This window comes from Bicyclus anynana, chromosome 1 (genome assembly GCF_947172395.1).
Source record: "Bicyclus anynana chromosome 1, ilBicAnyn1.1, whole genome shotgun sequence".
Lineage (NCBI taxonomy): Eukaryota > Metazoa > Arthropoda > Insecta > Lepidoptera > Nymphalidae > Bicyclus > Bicyclus anynana.
The window spans coordinates 17,150,222-17,177,408 of NC_069083.1; the positions used below are offsets into that span (position 1 = coordinate 17,150,222).

General features: G+C 36.8%; 1 protein-coding gene across 2 annotated transcripts in view; it reads right to left on the reverse strand.

The window, feature by feature from the left end:
• The window catches only part of LOC112050129 (neurogenic protein big brain), a 120,799-nt gene that overhangs the window by 84,193 nt on the left and 9,419 nt on the right, over positions 1–27,187 (reverse strand). For both annotated transcript variants that reach the window (XM_052883988.1, XM_024088290.2), the window contains exon 2: positions 20,361–20,487. In XM_052883988.1, the coding sequence (XP_052739948.1) occupies positions 20,361–20,487 (127 nt within the window). The remainder of the gene's footprint in view (positions 1–20,360; positions 20,488–27,187) is intronic.

The following is a 27,187-nucleotide window of genomic DNA, read 5'->3' on the forward strand; positions in this document are numbered from 1 at the left end:
ATCAGATGAGATTGTAGTCAAGGGCTAACTTGTAGAGAATAAAAAAAAGAAAAAATTTATTTGGCAAACACAAGAAACGAATCAAAAAAGAATAAATACAATAGAAAATATTACAGTTAAATTTTGTAGATACGTAGTAGTACGTATTCCTGCATAATCAATTTGCTCTAGCACCTTCGCTAACGTCGGCTGACAATCCCCTGTAAACACCGTCGTTATCAACCCATATACGGCTCACTGCTGAGCTCGAGTCTCCTCTCAGAATTAGGCCAATAGTCCACCACGCTGGCCCAATGCGGATTGGCAGACTTCACACACGCAGAGAATTAAGAAATTCTCTGGTATGCAGGTTTCCTCACGATGTTTCCCTTCACCGTTTGAGACACGTGATATTTAATTTCTTAAAATGAGCACAACTGAAAAGTTGGAGATGCATGCCCCGGACCGGATTCGAACCCACACCCTCCAGAATCGGAGGCAGAGGTCATATCCACTGGGCTATCACGGCTCCAGTATTACGTATCCCTGCATAATCAATTTGATCTGGCATCTTCGCTTTCGTCGGCTGACAATCCCCTGTAAACATACACCTAGATAATATCAATAAACAAACGAAATGTTCGGAAAACAACCAGCACAGCATCTCACCATCGCTCCGGGCCGTTAATCCGATCGCTGAGTTAAGCAATTCCTTTGTGTTCCTTCCACATGTTCCAACTTCCAAGTTACTGCGTTGTATGGACGTCTATTGTTGATGCCATGTTCTGAACTTTTGATAAACAAATTGTTGTTGAAGTTAAATATTTTACAACAACATTCTTTTAGAAAATACTTGTTATGTGGGTAACATATAATAGTTATTTACCACACAAACGAATAATCCTGTAATTAATTTAGATCTATCAATAGTTGTTAAGCACTAAGAGAGATTCCACAAAAAAACTGCTGTTTTATCTGTAAAATTATCTAACAGAATTTTCAATCAAACCATTAGTAAAAACGGTACAGCACGGCTATTATCTAACGTTGATTTGTATATCTCGCAAGTGCGAGTTTCGAATTCACCGCTATCTTTCTCATTCTATGGTATCATGTTAAACAGAGAGATAGAGGTGAATTCGAAACTCGCACTTGCGAGTTATTAAAAATATCATTACAGAATAGCCTAGCAGCACGGCTATTCTCTAACATTTAGAGAACGCTCTACAACTCGCACGCGCGAGTTTCGAGTTTACCGCTATCTTTCTCAATCTATAGTAACGTGTCAAACAGAGAGAGATAGAGGTGAATTCGAAACTCGCATTTGCGAGTTATAAAAATATCGTTACTCAGTTCTCAGTTTGCCATACACACGGACCAGTTGAACTGACAACTGAACAGTTGGAACTGCAGGTCTGTAGCCCGTATTATAAAGTTGGTTCTACATTACCGCACATTTTATGTCGTTGTCCTTCATAAACAAATGACAAATTATAAAAAAACATCTAAAATAAAGCCACCGTACCTATATATATATTGCTATTTTATTGTAATAGTGCTTTTTAAGACCGATGCAGGAAGCGCTACGAAATACCTACTGTCTACGAGCTCTACTTAGAATAATTAATAAAAGTCAGTAGTCTAAGCATAATAAAAATGGTGAGTGAATTATAAGAATTATAACTTTGACAATCGTTAAAAAATATTCTAAAAGAATGCTCCCACACCTATTTTCAATATGAATTCTTTAAGATTTTTTAATCAAACAATTTATAACCGGTGTTTTGTATATAAATTAGCTATTTCGTTGAAAGCTGGTTAAAGAAAAGCGATCGATTTCCGGAATGGGTGCCGACTGCCGTTTCGAAAGATTGAATATTCAAAAACGTTGATGTAATACTTGAGCTTAAACTTGCCATATTTATTGACTTTAAACTTTTTTTTAATTAACTACGAATACATACAAGTACACCGAATTAGACTTAGTGACACTAACAGCGATAAAACGAGAAGAAAAGAGAGGTTTTTTTTTTATTATTTACAGGTTAGCCCTTGACTACAATCTCACCTGATGGTAAGTGATGATGCAACTTGTTAAGAGTATGATGAAAATCCACAAGCCTTATGGTTTCTACACATCTAAAACGTTTAGCGGTACGTCTTTGTCGGTAAGGCCGGTAAGGTAAGCCATGGCCGAAGTCTCCCGCCATATAGGCCATATAGGCCAATAGTTATTATAATTTAAACGAGAGCCTGTGACATCTATTCAATGAAGACTGATAGTTTCTTAGCCCGTGCTATGGTAAAGTAAGTACGGTAGCCAATTACAGAGTTTGTAGCGTGGGGGATATGTTAGGTAGCAGGTTTCAAGGATGCAGATCCTCAACCGTCCATGTTATTATCATGCGTATTTTTCATAAAATGATATACCTAGCAGACTATTAGTACATTTATGTGCTACGCTAGTGATGGATGCACCAGGTCTTCCGTGAAGCCATGTGGTGACGTAGGCGGAAACTTGAGCTTTATGCGTTTGAGAATTCGACACCCAGCGGGTGAATGGTCCCCTGGGGCTGCCCTGCAACGTCTATGAATGCCAGTGTTTGTGTGTTCGCGAGTCGCGACAGAAGCAATAACTCGAAAGTCACAATATGCATCATACTATTAGTCACACTTGAAATAAATTCACAATTTCTAACAAATATAAATTACATTTTTTTTTTACCCGAAAATGGAGAGTTTATATGCTATCTTTCCCTAAGGCCATAAGATAAGGACACACAAAAGCCATTATTCGTCACAGATTAAAAATGTACTAGGCGGCGAGGCGTCAATCTTTATTCTCTCTCGACAGCAAAGAATAATCTTAACTTCAGCAACACAATGGGGCATCGATCAAAGTCATTGCTGTTTGATACAATGCCGCCTCACATACATTACGGTGTTCTATAACTGAAGATAAACATCGTTCTACATTATACAACGTTGTTGGAACGATGTTTGGTCATAATCAAGGTTACTATGAGTTGTCTATAATGTTTCACTGTTGAGCACGAGTCTCCTCTCAGATTGAAAGGGGTTAGGTCAAATGCGAATTGGCAAGTTTAGAGTGGCACACAAAGAGAATTAAGAAAATTTTCAAATATGCCGGTTTCCTCAATATGTTTTTCCTTCACCGTTCGAGGTACGTTAAATTTAATTTCTTAAAATGAACTTAACTGAAAAGTTGGACCGGATTCGAACCGAATCCCTCCGAATTAAAGGCATATCCACTGGGCTAAAACTGGGCAGGGCATTATCGTCTGGGACACCATGCGCTGCTCTTTGAGCTAAGGTATAATGTTAAACCATGTGCTTGTAAGTTCGAAAAAAAGATTTTTTTAGAGTGTCATGTTTTAATTAAAGCCGTTTCTGAAGAAACCGCAGAAACGTTGTAATTTAAACGGCTTGAATTAAAACATCACTGGCTTTGCACCGCCTTCAAACTGATCAGAAGGTAGCATATAGGTAAGAAGTTATTTCTTGCTTTTTAGTTTAGGTTATTTTTTGAGTTGGAAGTCGGTTGAATTTTTTTTATTAAAATTTTTATAAATTCAAATAAGGAATTAGGAATGGCTCTGAAAATTAAGATAATTGATGGCAATATACGGGTGACAAGAGAATATAACAGCGAAAATGAGACCAGAAATTGTCCTTTATTGGAAAACAAAGCCAGATAAAAAGAGAGAAGCTTCTTTAAGTATATTACCTATAAACAACAAGGCAAATGTCATCAAACAAAACTCAGGATCTAAGTTATGCAATTCACAAGTGACCTGAAATTTTCACTTCGTTAGTCCGCGACGACATCAAGACGCCGGGGAGTTTATCAAAAGTGAAGACGTTGCCTTCAGAAGATCTTGAACAACAAATACAAAGGCACGAGCAAGTGGCGGCGAAGCGCGTAATACGATAACAGAGAAACACAACTTCAGGAACTAAACAATGGTAAGTATGTGTGTGGAATCCTACTAATATTATAAACGCGATATTTGGTATCTTTGTTACTCTTTAACGCCGCTACTACTGAAGCGATTTGGCTGAAATTTGGAATGGAAATAGATTTTACTCTAGATTAACACTTAACTTATTATCCCGAAAAAATCCATGGTTACCCGAGATTTGCGAAAACTGATGATTTTGATGATATGAATGTTTGTTACTCTTTCACGCCTCGACTACTGAACCGAATTAGCTGAAATTTGGTATTAAGATACATTATAGCCTGGATTAACACATAGGCTACGTATTACCCCGAAAAAACCATGGTTCCCGAGGGACTTGTGAAAAACTAAATTCCACAAGGACGAAGTCGCGGGCGTTCGCTAGTGCTACATAATTTGAAGGCATTATAAATAGGCTTCTTTAAATCAACTTTTACCTTAACTTTAAATTAACTTAGACCTCAATAATGATTTCCATTAGGCGTTGGTAATAAAGTCAAGTGCAATCTGAATAAACAAATCTTACATAAACGGCTGTGATAGCTCAGTGGGTATGACCTCTGCCTCTGATTCCGGAGAGTGTGGGAATCCGTTCCGGGGCATGCACCTCCAACTTTTCAGTTGTGTGCATTTTAAGACATTAAATATCACGTGTCTCAAATGGTGAACGGAAAAACATCGTGACGAAACCTGCATACCGGAAAATTTTCTTAATTATCTGCGTGCGTGAAGTCTGCCAATCCGCATTGGGCCAGCGTGGTGGACTATTGGCCTAACCCCACTCATTCTGAAAGAAGCCTCGAGCTCAGCAGTGAGCCTATACGGGTTGATAATGATGAACATAAATGGCAATAAATGTTTCCAAAAAATTTGAATGAATTACGAGAAGATAAACCTAAGGTCTTCGCCGAACTCGTCAATCGCTTATTTCTATACCAAATAGATCAACGGTTCTGTATCGATTTGATAGCATACGTTTACTGTTGACATTACAGGCAGGTGAAGTCTTTGTAGGGCTGCCAACATTTCTTATGAAAAATTATAGTATTTTTCAGATTTAGCCATTAAGCAAGCGAGCGAGCAATGTCGAAATAAGCGATGAAACACTTTTGGTTTTCTAAAAAACTATATTTATTCATGTACACTTACTGTATTTTTCAAGAATTTTTGTCTTAAGTAAATAAGAGATATTATATGCTTTTTCACGTTTTTCAAACTCATTTTTTAATCGTTAATTTTAAATTCGATAATATAGACAAGTTCGGATTAGATGATAATGATCATAAAATTTAAAGTTCATAAAGTTTTTAAGTACTATAGAGTTCTTCGATAGTATATAGTACGCAGACCCGAAATGTAGTACAATACTATATATTATAGAACGGTTGGCAACCCTAAATCTATGCTTTAAAGAGTACTTTAAGTCAGTACTTTGTAGGACATATTCCTACCGAGTCCTAAAAGTTGTTATTCTACAGATAAATAAATAAATAAATAAATATACTTAAACAATACACATCACTATCTAGCCCCAAAGTAAGCGTACATAGTAGCTTGTGTTATGGGTGCTAAGATAGTTGATATTATAATATTAATATACAATTATATACTACATATAAATACTTATATAATGTATAAATACACACAGACACTGGAAAGCACTCACGCTCATCACACAAATATTTTCCAGTTGTGGGAATCGAACCCACGGCCGTGGATGCAGAAAGCAGGGTCACTACCCACTGCGCCACGCAGCCGTCACAGGTGGTGATACAGGCGGTGATTTTTCACTATACATCCATCCATCAGCTGGTTCCATCGACCTATTATATAATTCAAAAGTTCGAGACAATTTTCTATAATCTCTGATTTGGTTTCGTCGTATAACATATCGGGTAACCGTGAAAGGACAAAGGATGTAGAGAGATGCACGTGTGGGCGCGCATCGTGCACGTGTTAGCTCCGCAACATCTGCCGGCCGAGGTCACTGCGCCTTCCCTTTGAGACCCTTCGTGGAGAATCTTAAGGATCCCACTCTAAACTTGTTCTGTAGCCACGTGGCACGTTGATTCTCTATCTACAAACGCTAACGCTTCGAAAACTAAAAAAATTATGGGAATGACGTGATCAAGTTATCGATGGGATCTGTCACTCCTATAATTTTTTTTAGTTTTCGAATCGTTAGCGATTGGTTACGGGCCATATAAATAGGATTTATAACGATAGGATTGATAGCGATAGGTACATTTGTTTCTGTTTCTCTTGTATTTTTTTTCATTTCATTTTATTTAATACTCTTTATTTGTACACCACAATTAGAATACAAGAGAAGCAGAAACATATCAAGATTATTAGCTACTAGCTGACGCCGCGCAGTTTCACTCGCGTGGTTCCCGTTCCCGTAGGAATACGGAGACAATATATAGCCCATAGCCTTCCTCGATAAAGGGGCTATCTAACACTGAAATAATTTTTCAAATCGGACCAGTAGTTCTTGAGATTAGCACGTTCAATCAAACAAACAAACTCTTCAGCTTTGTAATATTAGTATAGATTATCGAGATTTATATAGAGCCGGTTTCAACACCTTTTGAAAAATATCCGATTTGCTGATTTACAAAAGAGACAGACCATATTGGACCAGGCGTTACAGAAATAATGTGACGAAAAATACTTTATTTACCTATAAATCAAATTTTTAAAAAATTAATTGGAATTAACAGATGTTAATCTTTTTTGTAAAGTGTGTTGTTTGTTGAAGAATGTTTAAAATTGAATGCAACTGTCAATCTAACTAAAATTTATATCTTAAGTTACTAATTTGAACGGTTCATTCATAAAATCTACAAATTAATTCACTAACTTTGACGTATGTTAGTTGACATATACGAAATTGAGATTCTATATAACAATGTCATCCGGTGCCTACTCATAACCCTACGTGGATATCATACAGTAGGTAGAAGACATTTCTCAGTTGATTTGATGTTTATTTTAGTACATAAGAAAGACTAAATTAGTGAATAGGCCAGCTGGGCCTATATTGTATGGAGACCTGTCTCCTTACTCTAAAACCGCTTAACTCAATTATACATCAAATATATAAATCAACTACCAAATCCATTGTTACATCGTATTTAAACATCACATGATGCTTTCAAACAATTTTAACAACGAAAATTGATTCAAAAGTTACCCACCTGCCGTTTTAATCCAATATTCAAAATAGACTACGTTAAGTTGAATAGCTTGCAATAAAAGTTCGTCGTCCAAATTGAAGGTTGAATGTAACCAACTCTCGCAAACAAGTTCTGTTTAATCGTAAATATAAATTGTAGGCATAGTTTTCTTTTTTATTCTTTCGTTTTTAGCCGACAGCCATTGTTATTTATCTCGTCAATAGAGTATTGGAAAATGCTGTTTTCTTGAAATAGATAATGGAACATGTGGATGGACCGCGTGGTTTTAAATGGAAAAACTTAAAAACAAAGTAACAATTCTCAGGATCCACTTGCTAGGAAGAAGCCCTACTAAATATACGCTGCTTAGCCCCTGGCAAACTAAGGTATAGACGTTAGTCTAATCCCCATTCGCCTATAATAATTGCTCCGGCCACAGCTCTTCTATCGGGACATAGTAAAGTTGTTTGGAGCAGGGTACTATATTGGATAATACTAATACATCGACGAACTATCTTAATAAACTCTACAACTACTAATCATCGGGTATTTATTGAACCATACTCATTATTATATTTTATATTGTCACCGGAACACAAAATCGGTTGGTAGAGGAAGTCATTAGAAATCCGAAACGAAATATTACAAAGGTGATTCATACGAGGTAAATTAGACCCAAACCAACTATTATGTATTTTGTGCCGAAACTAGGATACGAATTCCGAACCTCCTACTAAAAAAAGGAACCCCCGTTGCGCCGAAAACGCCAATTTCTGGTGAGAGGTTTCGAAACAATAATATCCCTTCCTGTGTCTAAATAAGGGTTTGCAAACAAAACGTGACGATTGAAAAAAACTTGTGAAGGTTTTGGGTTCTAATTTAAACTAAGAGTACAAATCCAAATTGCACAAGGCAAAGTAAATCAGCGGCCTAGTATCCTTGCGTTATTTTTGTGGACACCCCCACGGTTTTACCGGTCTAGTTCCCGTTCCCATAGGAACACAGATAAAATATAGCCTGTGCTACTCGATAACGTGGCTTTCTATTGGTGAAAGAATTTTTTTAAATTAATTAGTAACAAACAACGAAACTCGAATTCGCATATATAATATTAAGCTAAGATGGTAGCTAGGTAGGTAGGTGGGCTAGCTTTCCCAGAGTCGAACTGAGATCGAAGTGAACGTGAAGTTTCTTTATGGTCGTCTCCGGAAGATTCGGACCACGGCAAGGACATTACAAGACATACAGATTTGTGGAGTAATTAATATCACTCAAAACTATGAAGATGGCGAAGTGGGACGATTACTAGCCAAGAACAGCGTTTTCTGTCCTTCAAAACCAAGACTTTGGTGCATCTGATAACAATAGTAGATTGTTATACAAGGGGCTAAAAAGACCCATTATATACGAGGTATTTTTAGGGCCCGAGACGAAGACGAGGGCCGCCTAAATAGAAACCGAGTTTATAATGGGTTTAGCCCCACGTGTTACACTCTGCTTTTCACTACGATTGCGAGAAAATAAAATAGTTTAGTACAATATTCAATGATTTATTTTAATTGAAAATTAAATGTACAAAGTCTACAATTTTGGATATTAAGGAAGATGCTTTTACCCGCCAACATAATTTGCGACTACTGTGAAGATGAATAATGATAATAGTTTAAAAAACTCCTTTCGTAAGTGAATCCATTCGTTGTTGTTTTCTTCACTAATTAAATTTTTCGTAGGTCTTCGTAAGTAAGTATTTAAGTAAATGCGTCTCGACTTTGATGGTAACAGATTGAAAATTTCACCCATCTCCAAATTAGGATCACCATTCTCACTAGATGAAGACAACAATAACAATTATTGTTGAAAAATATGTAACTTACGGTCACAAATTTACAATGAATTTCTGAAAAAAAATCAAGTGTGTATTATTCACGCCAATTTTTTTCACATGATTCTATTTTCGAATAAAACCTCCTCCGTTTTATAGTAGGCTAGTACTTGGCTAGTACTCGTAACAGACAAGAATTAAAAAACAAAATTACTTTAGCCCCTAGAGGCTAATATGCTTGTTTAGCCCCGCTGTGGAGTGGTAATATGACAGTGTTTTTGTGCAAGAGTAGTGAAAAATATATTATGCCCCTGAAAATAATTGTCCCACAAGGGTACCACTTGATTTTATATATCTATCTTTAACTATTCTGTAAAAATTACTCTGAGTGAGGCAGATTTTTCATTTCCCAAGGTTGGTTGTTGGTTTGTTTATACACTATAACATTTTTGAATGTCACAGCGCGTGACAGGAGCGTTGGTGTATGGTATAGTTATTGCAAACAATATATTATGGAGTCCATTGTTACTCAATGAATCGCTACAGGCAGGTAACATTTTTTTCTTACAATAGATGTAACTACTTTGACAAATGGAAAGAGCTTTTGTAAACGTAACGCGGGATATTCTGAAGAGATTTATGGAAAGGTGCAGTACACCTTATATTATATTATTGTAAACGCGTGAAAAATATTTTAGGAGGTCGGTTTTATACACACACACATACACACACTAATATTATAAAGGCGATATTTTGTGGGTGTGTGTGTGTGTGTGTGTGTATCTTTGTCCCTAAATTGCATTGCAGCTACAGAAGCGATTTGGCTGACATTTGAAATGGAAATAGATTTTACCCTGGATTGACACATATGCTACTTTTCATCATAATTTCATTTGTGAAATTGAATGAACTGAATTCGACGCTGACGAAGACGCGAGCGTCCGCTAGTTACGAATAAAAAAGAAAAATTATTTTAAAGGTATTCTAATAAAACATTTACGAGTTATTAGATTTTTTTACACATACTAAGTACTTTTCACGAAATTAGCCAGTGAGGCTGGTTTTTTCAAACGAACGTTATATTTACTCCGAATGGTAAGGATATTAGAGCACGCGCATACACAGAATGAATGCACCTTTGTACTTAAATAACTAATAATATTTTACACTTGGTACCACGAAGATAGGAGTAGACCGCAACGAATTGTGTAAAAGAATGAGCGCTAGTTGAAAGCTCAGCGTTATTTTGTGTGCGCGGGCCCTTAGAGTTAGTTCGCCGATCGTCTCACTGACTCATCTCAAATTATTACCCTAAATAATAGCCGCCATTCAGCAGGTGTTCACTAACAATGCTTGTGTAAAGAGGGCTGTTCCTTAAATGGGGTTTTTGGATAGTTTATTTCTTTTCTTTACAAAGCACCTACCTACGAGTATACGTATGTCTTTTCTGTTACTTGTGACATTCCTAAAAATATATTTTTATTGATACCAAGACGATTTGAATTGCTTAAATGAATGAAATGAAATTATTTTTTAACTTTTGTCTCTGCGTGATCGAATCAGAAATCAGGAGATCCGCATAGGAATCAAAGCCACCGACATATCTCAACGAGTTGCGAAGCTGAAATGGCAATGGGCGGGGCACTTAGTTCGAAGATGGACGTTGGGGTCCCAAGGTGCTGAAATGGCGACCCCGCACTAGTAAGCGCAGTGTTGGTCGACCCCCACCAGGTGGACTGACGACATCAAGCGAGTCGCAGGGATTCGCTGGATGCAGGTGGCTCAGTATCGTGATGTTTGGAAGTACCTACAAAAGGCCTATGTCCTGCAATGGACGGTCCTTCGGCAGATATGATGATCATGATGATGATATAGGAAAAGTAGTGTTTCCTAGAACTATTTAAATGGAGTAAACATGTGGGCAATAACTAGTTTAGGTGCAAACCAAACCTTTGTATTTTACCACAGAACCTTGTATAAAAATTTCAATAAAGGCAATACCTATACTAAATAGGAATTGGTTTGCTTTTGTAGACTTGTTGACTTTTCCTTTAAGTTTGTTTTTTTATGAAACAATTCTCTCACGTCAGACAAACTGTTTCATCTGTAGCCAAAATGTAGAACATCAATACATCTCTATAAATAACATCTATTCTTAGGAGAATAGAAAATCTCTATGCATGTGGAGAAAGAGAGCACAGTAATTCCGTTCACCAGCATCCCTGATGACGCAACACAACTCCCACACATCGAAGACTCACACCCACAGGTTTACATTCACACCCACACAACGAGGCGAATCGATAATTTGCACATTTGTTCAACCCGACCAAGTAATTAAGATCCAGCGACAGAAATATAAACCTAATTACGAATTTACTGCCTCATATAAACTTTTACGTCCTTATCAGGTGGCGATCGTGGTCAGGCGCGACCCTATCTAATCTTGTACGAGTATCTAAATATATAAAAGCAAAAGGTCATCACGAAATCTCGAAAATCGCTGAATGAAATTTGGCAGGGAAGTAGTTTATAGTTAGCAGACGTCCGCTAAGACCGAATTTTGCCACAGGGCCGGATTAAAGAGGTCTAACGGCATCATTTTTCAGAGCGAAAATATCATAAGGGCATAAACACCTTTCATTTTTGCTCAGAAAGATGTTTATACTTATATGATACTTCGTCCGCCCTTAAACTTCTGTAATCCGGCCCTGTCACAAAATTCGTTCTTCGATGGGAAATGTCCCAAGAATATAAAACTGATTAGAACTAGACAAGACTACTTGTACATAATATACTCGTATATGTTTTCTGTGACCAACACGGATCTGACCGGACCAACACGATTCCTGATTCTGTGATCGAATCAGGAATGAGGAGATCCGCAGACGAACCAAAGTCACTGACATAGCTCAGCGAGTCGCGAAGCTTAAGTGGCAATGGGCGGGCCACATAGTTCGAAGAGCCGATGGACGTTGGGGTCCCTAGGTGCTGGAATGGCGACCCCGCACCGGAAAGCGCAGTGTTGGGCGACCCCCCACTAGGTGGACCGAGGATATTAAGCGGGTTGCACGGAGCCGCTGGATGCTGGCGGCTCGAGATCGTTGTGCTTGGAGGTCCATGCAAGAGGCCTATGTCCAGCAGTGGACGTCTATCCGCTGATAAGGAAGGAAGGAAGGACCAACACGGCTATTCCCTAACGTTGCGCAAACAAACTCGCACTTGCGAATTAGGTATAGTAATATCGTTACAGAATTGCTAGCAGACTAATCCGCAAGAACCTTCTACAAAGTATTTATTTAAAAAAAAAAAGATGAATGAAATAGTTTAGTGTTTACAAGCTATGGCGTGACCAAGCTTGTAACGAATAGAGATTTAATTATTGTAAGTGTATAGGCTTGCACATATGTTTTCTGTGGTATAGGTACTTATAAGACTACGTAGAAGCAGAGTAAAGATAAAGAAGCTTCACATTTTGTAGGTAGTATAAAACACATAAATATTTACGAGAACAAAGTAAGAGAATAATTTATTAGAGGCAGGTAAACAAAGCCGTGTATTATAATATCATTATAAGGTAAAGCTAACTAAGTATTTGTGAACAAAAGGTAAATAGTTCGTGAAATCGAACAGGTAAAGGTACAGAAAACATACATTTACGAGTGATTTTAGAAGAAACTGTTCCGTACAATTTAACTTTCTTCTTTTTAACATTGTTTTTCTTTAGACTAAGAAGGGGAGTCTACTTTTTGTCTGTTTTGTTTTTGTTAAGTTAGTATATCCTTATAGTCGTTAGTTTTAAAAAAACAAAAAATGTTCAAAATCAACATATTTTTGTAATTTTACACCGGTCAGTGCCGCTAAAAGTTAGAACTCACGTTGTTAGTTTCCCAGTATAACCGGCTCCTCAAAAATCCATTACCTCGCAACTTTCAGTAGAAACTGGGAGACTACAAACTTTCGGCTAAATTCCCTGAAAAACTTTCGCTAGAATAATTCAATTTAAAAGTAGGCCATATAGTTTTCAACTAACTTTGAATTAATGTCCAGCCTGGCCACCAGAATGTAAAACCAAACCGAAACTACTTATTTAATAATGCTTAATATAAAAGTTAGATTCATTTTCTTTTGTTTTCAGATATTTTAAAGTAGTAGTATAAGTACCTCATACCTGTAAAGGTACTGACTTTATCAGCGGATAGAGATTTCTTTCTAACCACACGATGTCTGGTTGTCGCTATATTTATTTATATTTTCTAATCAACAAAATCAGATTGACATCGTGTCAAGAGCACCGCAAAAGAACAAACTTACCTACTTACATTTACTACTAATATTATAAATAAGCAACGTTTGTGAGTTTGTGAAGTTGTAGGTCGTAATCCCTGGGTCCACAGAACCGATTATAATCAATAATTTAAGCATCAATATAAAGTAATATTATTTGTATGTCATAACCTCTTAGGCTTTATTTTATCCCCGCATTCCCACAGGAACGAGAACTATACAATACAGATACCCCTTGCATCGCGCAGTCGAGTAAAAATTTATGGAATTAACACATTTCATTACAATTTAACATGTCAATCTTCTGATAATAAGAAAATTTCATAACATAATAACAGGTAATCTGTAAAATTTACTTTAACCTGTAAGTTCCCACACAACTTTTAGGTAGGTTCTTATTGCATGTAAGTACATATTTTTGGTAAGGAACCCTAAAAAAACATTCATTTAATAGCGATATGGGATGTCGGGGGATTCGGTATCGGCCCTTCGACCCTGCTTCCTTATTCTTATCAGGACTTGAATTTCGTCGTAGCCTTCAGCTATTTACTTAACATTATTTTGCCATGTGTGTCTCAAAAAAACATATACTTGCCTAGTATCTGCAAGTATAGTTGTTCTATTCTTGGAAGAAAGTTTGGCTATGCAATTTCAATGTAGTTCGTTGATGACACTCCCATGATAAGTGGGCGACGGGAGGAAAGACTGCGCGAGTGTGAAATCGTGCGTGCGGGGAAGTGAGGTGCATCGGTCGTGGATTTTTCATTCATCGCTACACGCCCTCCGGCCCGCGCGGACCGTCGGGAGTGTTACGAACGAATTGGCAAAGCTCTAGTAAGGTGACAGTACAAACGCATCTGCTTGTCACCATATAGTCAATATATTCAATATTCATTTAGAGCACTTTCGAAACGTCAGGTTCTAAGATAATGGTGATAATAATTAGTCGAAAACTTGAGATTTTTAAGAGGGTTCCAAAGCGCCCTGGTCCGAGAGGAATCCACAACAAACTCAGCCAGGATAAAACGACGAGATTTTTATTGTCGATATTTCGACCCAGTTGCATGGATCGTGGTCACGACGGGACTGAAGTTGCGAGATGAGAAGTGAAGTCAGCTGTTAGGGGCAAAATCGATCTACCCTCTTTCTTGTTCTTTTTCTTTTTTCAACGACCTCGCGTTTTTGGCTGTTTAGGCAAACCACACTCACGACATCGCTTTTGTTATTATGCGTGTCGCGGCGCCCTCTTGGTTTGCACAATTCTACCACCGGGTTCCACTCGCTGGCTAGTTTGAAGCCATCTTCCCGATTGAAATTTTTGTATTTTCGAATTTCAATGGCTTCTCGAACTACTCGGGGTATATAGTGGCGGTCCGTGGAAATAATGTGTGGATTATGGATCTCAATCCAATGTTTAGTTCCCGGTTGTAGAATGCAACTGGGTCGAAATATCGACAATAAAAATCTCGTCGTTTTATCGTGGTATGTACCCGTTTAAATAACATTCATAATGAACAACCACGAAATAAGTTTAAAATCATTAGTTAAAATCATTAAACTCAGCCAGGTTTATTTCTTTTTTAGTGTATCGCCATTTAACAATTAAGGTAGTTTGTTACCAAACTCCTCCGAAATTGCTGGACCGAATTTAATAAATAATGTTATGTGCATGTTGGGTAGTCTGAGAATTGGCTAAACATCTATTTTTCAAAATATTTTATAAGGTAAAACAAAGTCAGAGTCAGCTAGTACCTAATACTTATAATAAAACTAGTCGAATTCTATACATTTAATCGCAATTTGAGATTTTACTTATACCATTTGTAACAACAAACGTTAGCGTGGCAAATCGGACGCCAGCACCATCTAGAATATATACTTATAATACGATTCTGTACATTTTGTACATTCTGTACATATTTTTGCAATTTGAAATTTTTTGTATATCGATACTGAAGCTGTATGGAAAGTCCTTCATTTTAAGGGTTACAGTTTTAAAAATTTGTTCATAAATCATAAAAAAAAAGATACAAAATATAATGTAATTTAAAAATTTTCATAATTCAACCCCTAAAGTGGGCTTAAAAGGCCCACTTTAGGGGTTGAATTTTAAAGGGCTTGAAAGTTTACATTGATTTTCACGCGGACGAAGTCGCGGGCATCCGCTAGTGTAGGAATAAATGCCAAAGTTTGCGTGGGTGTATGTTTGTTACATAATCACGCCAGAACAGCTGAACGTACCAGGATAATTGTATATCCAACATGTTGATACAAGCACCTCTCTCCTCCTCTCACGTAATATTGGGCCACTTAACCGGCAGATGCGCGGATATAACTGGTGCTGCAACTTCACGTAAACCAGTTACAACTTCCAGTGAGCGTTTGAGTTATTTTTTGTCTTTTATTTGTAAGCGGGTCAGCTGATGGTGAGTGATTACCGCCGTTCATTAACATCTGCAACACTAGTGCAAACCGCATTGCCGGCCAAAATTAGCTACTCACTTATAAGGCTATTAAATAATTGAATGCATGTAGGTTCAATAACAACAAGGAGATGTGATATCCCAGGGTATGATATGTACGGGACATGCACCTCCAACTATCAGATAATGTGCATTTTAAGATATTAAATATCATTTGTCACAAAAGGTGAAGAAATTAAATATCACTTGTCACCTGCATACTTGAGAATTTTCCAAATTCTTTACATGTGTAAAGTCTGCCCATTAGCATTGGGCCAGCGTGGTGGACTAAGACCTAACTCCTCTCATTCTGAGAGGAGACTCATCCTCAATAGTGAGTCGAGTTGCTAATGATGATGATGAAAGTTTAAACTCAGTTCCATTATATGGTGCATCTAATTCGAATATAGGTCACTAATGCGCTGGGCTCTCCATGGCTCGCTCCACGGATGTGCTGTCTGGGTGACATCAGATATCGGGAACCTCGTCTTCGTCGGCGAAGACGCTGTGTAGTTTGTGTTTGTGTTGCCTGGAAAGCATTGTCATTCGTTATGTCATCGTCAGGATCGTGAAGGACGTTTTTTGGGCGTCTAGATCTACAATCAGCGTTGGGATCGGGGGTGTAGCTGCAAGCCTCAACTACTAATTGGTTAGGGTGGGTGGCGGCTCTCTCAAACTAAGTTTTCGCACAAACCACGGACAAACCACGGAGCGCCAAAGAAGTAGCGACAAAGAAGAAGGATTCAAATATCTTTTAACGGACGCTTCTCTAATCACTGGTCCACTTCATACTCCACAACGGTATCAAATCTCAATAGATATCAACGATCGACACGGACATATCTCAAAGCAAACGTGTCAAGCTGTTTGAACAAGTCGACACATGAAGCGTCCCGGGATGTCAGACGTGTTCAAACAAATACTCGATAGAGATCGATAGCAGAGAGCACGCCTAGTTAGCTCCTAACATAACTTCATACGGGGCATGCACCAATGCACTTACAACTTTTCAGTTGTGTACTCAAACGGTGAAGGAAAAATTTCGTGAGGAATCCTGCATACCAGAGAATTTTCTTAATTCTCTGCGTGTGTGAAGTCTGGTAATCCGTATTAGGACAGCGTGGTGGACTATTGGCTTAACCCCTAGCCTTCTTAGAGGAGACTCGAGCTCAGCAGTGAGCAAAATATGGGTTGATAATGATCAATGATGATAACTTTATAAGTTCGTTATTGATGTCTCGGTAACTAATCGGTGGAACTGCTACCTAAAATAGTTAAACGTAAGTGTTCATATATTTTCTTATTCATGCATCTACTAAAATACTTTATAGAAATATTTATCGTTGTTAATGATTTTTGTGTATAACACCATAAAGAATACCATTAACAATTAAAAAAACATATATAAATTACTTCAAAACTAGGTATCCATATGTTTTCGATAGGTAACCTGATTTTCGTCTACCTTATTTCGTTCATGCGTTCGTGGAAACCGTCAAAAATGCAAGATTGCGACCACAGAACAGACAACGCTAAAATCTGACGCTTTTAGCAATAGAAGTAGTAAGGTGGCGTGGCCCGCGTACACCCGGGTGTGCGGAACATCGCAAGCGTGTCCGCGCATGTACTAGCAGTCTTGTTTTGTTCTGTGACAAAAGGAATAAATAATATTCAACTCTAAAGTAAGGGCGACATATTTCGTTTTTCACTAAATATTAAACAGCCATTTAGGCCACGCCCCTGGGTACGCTGGTTTCAATATAAAGAATTGACACTTTTTAAATCTAGTTACCTCTTATATCTGTGATTGCGACTATGCTGTCAAAGCTTTTAATTTCGCAACAAAGAAACAAATATTGTCCTCTATGGTCATTTAAAACACCTTAATGCCTTAATTCAGATAAAGGAGAAATAATAATTATTCTCCTATTGTATTTACTAATTGGTCCATTTACATTCCGTTCTCTTCTGTCATTAGACGGGACAAGAAACTTAGCTGTGTTGTGTTAAATATGTCCCAACTCCAAAATTAATTCTTTGAAGGAAAAATATTTGCATAAAAAATATACCTCGTGATCGTGACCAATTCCCTGCACTAACTGCCGTTAAATTAAAAAATAAACGGGGCACGTAATTTCACAAACTCCCTATATCCGTTCAACGTGAAAGCCTTAGGGAAGCTGTTTTAATGGTAAAAGTGGGTATGACTTTTAATAATAAAATAAGTACTGTGCCTTTAATTTTTGAACTAATTATAGAATGCCGGTTCTTTAAGTATATTATGTATAACATAAAACAATTGAATAAAGCTATTTATGTCTGACATAGGACCTTGAATCTTTGTTCAAATAAGTGCGCAAAGAAATCCTCCTTTTCCGAACGGTGTCGGTTTTTTAGCATAAGTACCAACTCGTATATCAAATGTCAAAATTTTCAAAGTAGAGCAGAAAAATGTGGTTGCAGAGCAGTCTGGCAAGTTGCTTACACATACGTACATACATACATACGTACAAAGTATATATTCGTATCAGGTACAAGCACAAGTCTACAAAGTCCGTCATTGAAATGTACAAATATTTAAAGCTATATGTAGCGCGAGCATAAACTAAATTAGGATGACAAGGTATAATATATAGTTCTAACAATTTTTACTAAGAAAGTTGTGTAGTTGATACCTTTGCTTTTTGCAAAATCATCTCGCAGGATATGCAGGTGCTCTATTAAATGCACTGACGTGTGCTCTTCATCCAACGGTGTTAAGCCTTTAAGTCTTTTACTGATTGCCAAAGAAGGTTTTTGCTTCTCAAATCACAAGCGTGTGTACCTATGTATTTCTGGCGTGCTCTAAAGCTTTTCGTTCTATGAATTTTAACAAATAAAGTGACATTAGATATTTGTGGTAGTAAGAGTTACTCACCGAACAGACATCGCTAAAAGCTAACGCTTTGAGATACTAATAAGGCCCAGTAAGGTTAATAATTTAATTAATTTTGACATATTACACTACCAGGTGACGTAAGAAGCAGATGGTGGTAGTTTCGTGACCATCGCCAACAGCAGAGCAGCACCTTTTAGGGCACACGCAGTAGACAGATTATGTCCTACATATTTTATTCTAACATCTGCTTACAATTACACCTGCAAAAAAATCGGTTTGCAGTAATGCTGCTTAGCGCCTAAGAGTTCCCAGGACTAGGACCAGTACAAGGAACTCTACTATTTGTAAACTCTACCTCTATGGGCAGGGAACAAGAAAATACGTCTCTTATATTAAGTTGTCTCTGCGTGATCGAATCAAAAATCAGGAGATCCGCAGAAGAACCGACACAGCTAAACGAGTTGCGAAGCTGAAGTGGCAATGGGCGGGGCACCTGGTTCGAAGAGCCGATGGATGTTGGGGTTAAAGTGCTGGAATAGCGACCCCGCATTTAAAAAGCTCAGTCGAACTCCCACCAGGTAATCTGACTACATCAAGCGAGTCGCAGGGATTCGCTGGATGCAGGCGGATCAAGATCGTGATGTTTGGAAGCCTTGCAGTGGGCATCCTTCGGCTGATATGATAATGATGATGATGATATTAAGTTGTTTTTTTTTTCAAATAGATCTATGATTGACACATTCATAGCGAATTCAGAGTTAACATGATAATACGAACCTACTGTATTTTTCAGATAGGTTTATGACAGGCGCATTTGACGAATTTAGTGTCTATAGCTTGGCAAATTCGTTGATGACACCCCCATGATATGCGGACGACGGGGGGAAAGAACTGCGCGGGTATGAAGTCGAGTACGCGGGGTATCGCTACGCCCCCGCCCCGCGTTGACCATCGGGTGTGTTACGAACGAGTTTGCCAAGCTATACGAGTAGATACATAATATTGTGGGTATCCTAAAATGATAGTTTCTGAAGTTAAAGTGACGAGCTATCAAAATGTCTTCACCGTCGGGTTTATAATTAAAATCTCCAGAGATGAGGGTTGTATTTTGTCAACAGATGGGAGGAGCATAATTGTTATCTTAGGGTAGTAATTGACCGGGGTAACGGGCTATTGTATTACAGGATTGATTGCTTTACCAATTAGCTGTTCTACTAACTTGGATGTCAAGTTCTATAATTAAATATACGTACTTAAAAATATCATACTATCTAAGCCACATTTATAATCTCAAACTATCGTGTATCGAGTTGGTATGTAGACTGAAAAGAAATTCGAAATAATTGTAAAGCAAGGTGTACAAAGTTAAAATCAGTCGCGCGTTTTTATTAGATCTGATAAGTGATCAGCTAAAATGTCGCTTATTTGGTATCTGAGGTAACGTACTGCCTACTCGTAAGGGTAAATTTATAGGGGAATTTCCCCTTGTCTATATTTATGTAAGTTAAATTTATGATGAAAATGTAAATACTTATCTACTTGTACACATCAATTTTAAAATTAAATTGATTAGATATTTTATTAAATAAAATAGTAGTAGAAGTAATGTAATAATATAATATATATTTATAAAGTGAGTGTTAAAGAAAACTCAAACCTCATGTTGAGTAGACAGAATATTTTAACATTAAAAAATTAACTTAGCAACTTAAAAGACAAGTAATATTACATATCTATGGTAAATAAATATAAGGCTAGAACTTCACTCACCCGTATATCGCTGCGGCGCCCGCTATGGCGCCCCCGCATTGCGCGGCGACGTAGAGCGCGGCGCGCAGCGGCGACACGCGGCGACGCACGCACAGCGCTACCGACACCGCCGGGTTCACGTGCGCACCTGCGGTTATATCACCATCATCTTAACCTCATAAAAAGAATAAACTCACAATAAGCGACCAAAAAACGTCCTCACTTAATGGATGAACTTGGGTGGACTTTTCAAATAGACGCATTGCAAATTCAGCCTTAATAATATCATTAGTCAGAGGTTAATTTTGTTCTGAATTTGGGATTTTATTAGAAAGAACTTTAATATTGAACTTTAAACAAATGTTTCTTTTTTAGAATTTTCTTTATCCTAAAACTGCCAAAACAGAAATGTGGACAGTTTTTAAGTGAATATTGCTCTGTGATTGCGTCTACATTAAAAACATCTCGATGCACCATCATTAACTTTTTTGGAAAGAAGTTCTTTTATGTCGCTTATACAACGTGTCCCAAAATTCAACGATAAGCGGGCGCCAAAAGATTGACCTGCTCATGAGCACTTAAGGAAAAATAATAAAAAAAATATACCTAAATTTTTTTTTTAGTTACAAAATAAATTTTAAAATTCTTTGAAAATTTACACCTTGTATGATATTTTGAACTACCGCAGCTACAATTTCTTAAATATGCTTAAGATTTTTTTTGTATCGGAACCTAAGTAGTACTATTATTCACCACAACTCTTAAAAACACCACAATGCCCGCAGTTTTTACACAAAAAAATATCAAAATATTTTTTTTCCCTCAAATTTTTAAAGATTTTTACTTTCAGTCTACTTTGACTCATGGTCTTGCAAAAAAAAGTATGAACACCGCTATGGCAAGTTATTTTCAAAGTTGACGCAACTAATCAAGATTTCAAAATAGTATAATACCCTAGGATAACTAGTCGCAAAAAAAAAATATGCGTACCATTTGTAAACAAGAACTAAATTTCTAAAATGTTTTTGCTTCTAGAAATCACTTTTACTTTATGCACAAAATGATGTGAGTCATACGTTGCAATTTCCTAGAATTTTAATGGAACGAACGATAACATTTAAAAATAAGAGAGAGAGAGAGAGAGAAAGATAGCGATAAGTATACGTTAGAGAGGGATAGACAGATGTTCTTTGTTGAATGACAATGATGCAGGTAAAGAAAATCCTGTTCCCAGCAAGTCAGTACGCTCTGCTCCTTTGTTTACTGCGCAACTTTCCGTATTCAATTGACGTGGCTCTCGTACTAACGACTTTTGGCTTTGCATTTTGGACTGGACTTAAGTGATCTGCAAACTGAACTGACCTGGCATTATTTTGGACTGTGCCTGTGTTTTGTGAATTGGACTTTTGGTGTATTTTGGACTGTTTAGCGTTATCATGCCGCAACCATACACGCCGATGGAATACGCTAACATGCATCTCATTTATGGAGAATGTCGGTGCAATGCTAACGCTGCTAGCAGATTGTATCGAGAAAGGTACCCAAACGCTCAAAGATATCCAGATTATCGGGTATTTATGAATGTGCATCAAGCGTTTTCGGAGGGTCGTTTGCCGTCAGCTAGAAGAAACGCTGGAAGACCTAGATCGGAATGCGATGAAGAAGTTCTCAATGAAATAAACATTGATTCAACTACCTCAGTGCGTGCCATAGAAGCAGCTACGGGAATCCCAAAAAGTTCAGCACATCGAATACTAAAACGTCATCGGCTACACCCATATCATTACAGACGTGTACAAACGTTACTATCACGGGACTATCCACTGCGGATCGCATTTTGCCGAGTGATGCTTCAAAAGCATCGGGAAGATCCTCAGTTCTTGGATAAAGTACTATGGTCGGATGAAACAACCTGCAAGAAAGATGGCTATTTAAATCTTCACAACCTACACAGCTGGAGCAATGAGAATCCGCACCTGATGAGAGAAGACAAATCCCAATATCAATTTAAGGTCAACTTATGGACGGGCATTTTAAATGGAAAAGTGATTGGGCCTTTTGAATTACAAGGAAACTTAGATGGGGACAGTTATTTGAACTTTTTACAAAATGATTTGCAAGAATTACTAGAAGACGTCCCCCTAAGCGACCTTCAAAATATGTGGTATCAAAATGATGGTTGCCCAGCTCACTACGCTCGTCCTGTGAGACAATACCTAGACCACGAGTATCCGGGGCGTTGGATCGGGCGACTTGGTCCTATCCTATGGCCACCCCGATCACCCGACCTAAACCCCCTGGATTTCTTTTATTGGGGTTGTCTCAAAGACAGGATCTACGCAAAACCGATTACGACATTGGACGAGCTTCGGCAAAAAATCACTCAGGCTGCGGCACATATCAATGCTAGAAGATATGCGCGAAAAATAAAACGGTCGTTTTTAAGGCGATGTCGTGCCTGTATTAATGCCGGTGGAAAACAATTCGAACATTTACTTTAATGTTGTGTAATTAAAATAACAAACACATTTTTGGAACATAGTAAAATTTATTACTAACAACAAGAACAATTAAGAAATTTGGTTCTTGTTTACAAATGGTACGCATATTTTTTTTTGTGACTAGTTATCCTAGGGTATTATACTATTTTGAAATCTTGATTAGTTGCGTCAACTTTGAAAATAACTTGCCATAGCGGTGTTCATACTTTTTTTTGCAAGACCATGAGTCAAAGTAGACTGAAAGTAAAAATCTTTAAAAATTTGAGGGAAAAAAAATATTTTGATTTTTTTTTGTGTAAAAACTGCGGGCATTGTGGTGTTTTTAAGAGTTGTGGTGAATAGTAGTACTACTTAGGTTCCGATACAAAAAAAATCTTAAGCATATTTAAGAAATTGTAGCTGCGGTAGTTCAAAATATCATACAAGGTGTAAATTTTCAAAGAATTTTAAAATTTATTTTGTAACTAAAAAAAAAATTTAGGTATATTTTTTTTATTATTTTTCCTTAAGTGCTCATGAGCAGGTCAATCTTTTGGCGCCCGCTTATCGTTGAATTTTGGGACACGTTGTATATAGGCTCCTGGCAGAAATCGTCACGCAATGAAAATGCAACACACAACGTTTGAGGTTGTATGTAATGCCCAATATTGGAAATGAACTCAGAATCTCGTGATCCAAAGTCACAGAAGCTAACTACTTGACCAACGAGGCAATTCATAATAGGGGTCAAAATAAATATACTCTCTTACAAGATCTATGCAAAGTCGGAGCAAGTCGCTATACATATATAGGTCCATTTCATTATATTATTTGTGTCGAATAATTTATTTAGGAGAAATAAAAAATAATGGTAAAAGTTCTACACTGCAGTGCTATAAAACATAAAGCGAAATTATCGGACACAAAAACCAATCTCGTGGGACACAAAGAGAATGTGTATACAGTGCATACACTGTATGAATGTTTAATGCAAAAAGTCGACTTGCGAAAAATATATTTCACCCACTTTTTATTTAAACTTTATGCTAGCAATCGCTCGCAACATCGTTCTACAAAGAAGTTTTTGTATGAAATAGGCTCGAGCTTGACCACGATTTCACCAGATATTACCTAAGTATGAATATGGCTAAAGGTGGAACATGCTAGCCAGAAAATTCGTTTGTTGTAAGTTTCCTACCATAATTCCAGATTGTAAGTTTTAGGAAACAAACTTCGCAAGACTTCCGAACCCTATCCATCCGTATTTGAAATAACGAACCAAAACGCTCTGTTCTAGGAATATAACCAAGGTAAGAAATTATAGTTTCTACAAGGTCAATAAAGCTCAACACAAAACACAGATAGCAAAAATCCTTATGTGGTTTTATTTAATTAAAACAAGTTTTTTTAACTGAATACATCAAAACCAAATAAAAGTAATGGCAAGGTCACGATATTAGCAGTTAAGTTGTGTGTATTAAAGTACGTCCAACGTAGCGCATAAACAACGCGATTACGTAATTAATGTGAAGCTACCGAAAGACTTCAAGCTTACTCGAAATATGTATGATAAGATAATACTGTAACAACCAGCCCTAGGTTAATTTTTATTAAATTTAATTTGAACTGTCCTTTATTACAACAGTCACACTCTTTACCTTTTCTTTATTTTCGGAGTCGTGTTAAACTTTTCTTTTTATTATTTTTCATAACAAGCTTCCATTTGCAAAGTCGCGAGCTTTGAGGAAACGCAAGACCTTGAACACCGAATAAAGACAGAAATTATTGAACATCGAATTAAAGTTTTAAACTTTTTCATTATTTTTATTACCAAAAATAACAAAAATGAATCGCTCATTGTGTTTAAAATATTTATTTGTTTGTATAAATCATGATAATGTTTTCCTTGGTCAAAAGCTGAAAAGCAACACTCGTTCTTCTAATTAAAAAATCACACAAAATCAGTCTGACGTCCCCACCAGTGGCGGTCTTAGGGGGTGGCGAACGGGGCAATCGCCCGGGGCCTCGCTCTTGCAAGGGCCTCGCGCCTAGACGTAACAACTAAATTTTCTTATTTAAAACTTTTGATTTTAATGCTTAGTTATTTAATAAGGTAGGTAAATTAAAATATAGTTAGTTAACTAATTCAAAACATACTCGAAAAATTAATTATTTAGTGCTAAAACATCGCGCCACAAAACACTTGAAGATATGTTTTTGTTTTATATTCGCATAGTATTCGGAGTGCTATTCTGTAATGATCTTTTGTTGAATGCGCAAGTGCGAGTTGTGAATTCACCTCTATCTCCTCTGTGTAATATACAATTCATGGCAAATCACGTGACTCAAATTTATGAAAAAAATAAATAAATAATAAATATTACTCAATTAAGTATAATTTATTGTACTCACGACGTATCTCGTTCTCGTTTAGCAACTTTTAATTATTATGAGATTTCTCAATACAAATACAACTAAAATTGAAGAACATCTTATTGGTCATTAATATGACATGTAATAATAGTAGTTATGTTTCTATTGACCAGAGTACGAATGATAGTACTGTCTCAATTGTTAATTGTAATTTAACCGATCCAGTTACAAGTATTGTAACGCAGTCTTTTGACATTTTTACAACCTGTACTAATAGTACAAATATTTCTATACCTGACCGCAGTACCAATCCTGGTACTGTTACAATTGAAAATTTTTTAAACTAGAAGATACGACAACGGAGATGCACTGTAACATTAACCTTGTACACCAAAACATACAGAGCATCAACGGCAAGGAGTTAGAAGTTGAACTATTTGTAGAAAAATTCAATATTTATTTATTTATTTATTTTATTTATTTATTTATACACATGAAATATGCCCAGAGAAACATTACAGTTTCCCAATTCGTTTCTCGAGCAATCAGAAATAATAATAACAACAATAAATCTAAAATTACAAAATGAATATTAAATAATCAAAATAATTTAAAAATAATAAATTCAATTCAAATTAAAAAATAAGAATAAATTAACATTAACCAAGTCAAATAAATTAAAATAAAAAAAAAATCAAATAAATTAATAACAATAATCAAGAATTAGAATACACAAAAAAATAAAAATAAAAATTAACTAGTCAAAAAACAAAATTAAAAATATCCTAAACATAAAATCTATTCTAGCAACAATTTAATTTTATTTACAAGCTGATAAACAGGTGTGTGAAAAATGTCTAATTCTAAATTTCTACTAGTGAGATCATTGAGCAGGCGCAGCGCTTGAGCCAGCGGCGCATGCTGGCTCACTTTAGTTCTGCCACACGGCACCGCAAACAACTGGCGACGTCGGCAACTTACATACTTGTCGGGAACATGTAAATCTATTGACCCTAATATAACAGAGTTACTTTTTTCACCTCTCATTAAATTTATTATGTACTGTAGCAGTGCTACTTTACGTCTTATCTCAAGTTTATTGTACCCTGTCATACCCAGAAGAAAGACGCTTGGATAAATAGTAGGATAACCCACTGAGTACCCATATTGTTTCCTATAAAGCCAACGGACGAACTTTTTTTGAATCTTCTCTATCATATCTATGTATTTGTACTCAAACGGACTCCAAATGATGGCATTACATTCGAGTTTACTTCGCACATACGCATTATACAGCGTCTTTATTATAGCAATTGAGTTAAAATGCTGTGATTGTCGGAGTACAAACCCAAGAGTTTTATAGGCTTTACCACAAATATCCTGTATGTGACTGCGAAATGATAAGTCTTCAGACATACTTGTCCCTAGATCCCTAATTGCAGTCACACGCGAAATATTTGTGTCACCTAACTTGTAATTTCCAACAATCGGTGCTACCTTTCGACTAAACGTAATTACTGCGCATTTATCAATATTAAAATATAATTTATTTTGATTACACCATTGCAACACATTGTCTATGTCGTCCTGGAGAAATTGAACATCTGAAGCGCGTTCCACCTTAAGAAAGACTTATATATAATTATGTATTACGGAGCATTGGCTTACCAACTCACAGCTGTCAGTTCTTAATATTAATAATTATTCATTGTCAAGTGTGTTCTTCAGAAGGGCTGGTCATGGTGGCTCCTTAATTTTCTTACATAATAACTTAAAATGTAAGGATAGAAAAGATATAGTTCGTCTTTCTGTGGAATGCATTGTTGAACTTTCTTGTGTGGAGTTGGAACAAATTATTATAGTATGCGTGTACAGACCCCCTCCTGCTGACTTTGATCAATTTGAAGAGGTAATGGAAGATGTAATGAGGCGATTGTGCACATCTTCCAAACAAATACTGATTTGCGGCGATTTTAATGTTGATATTCTAACAGA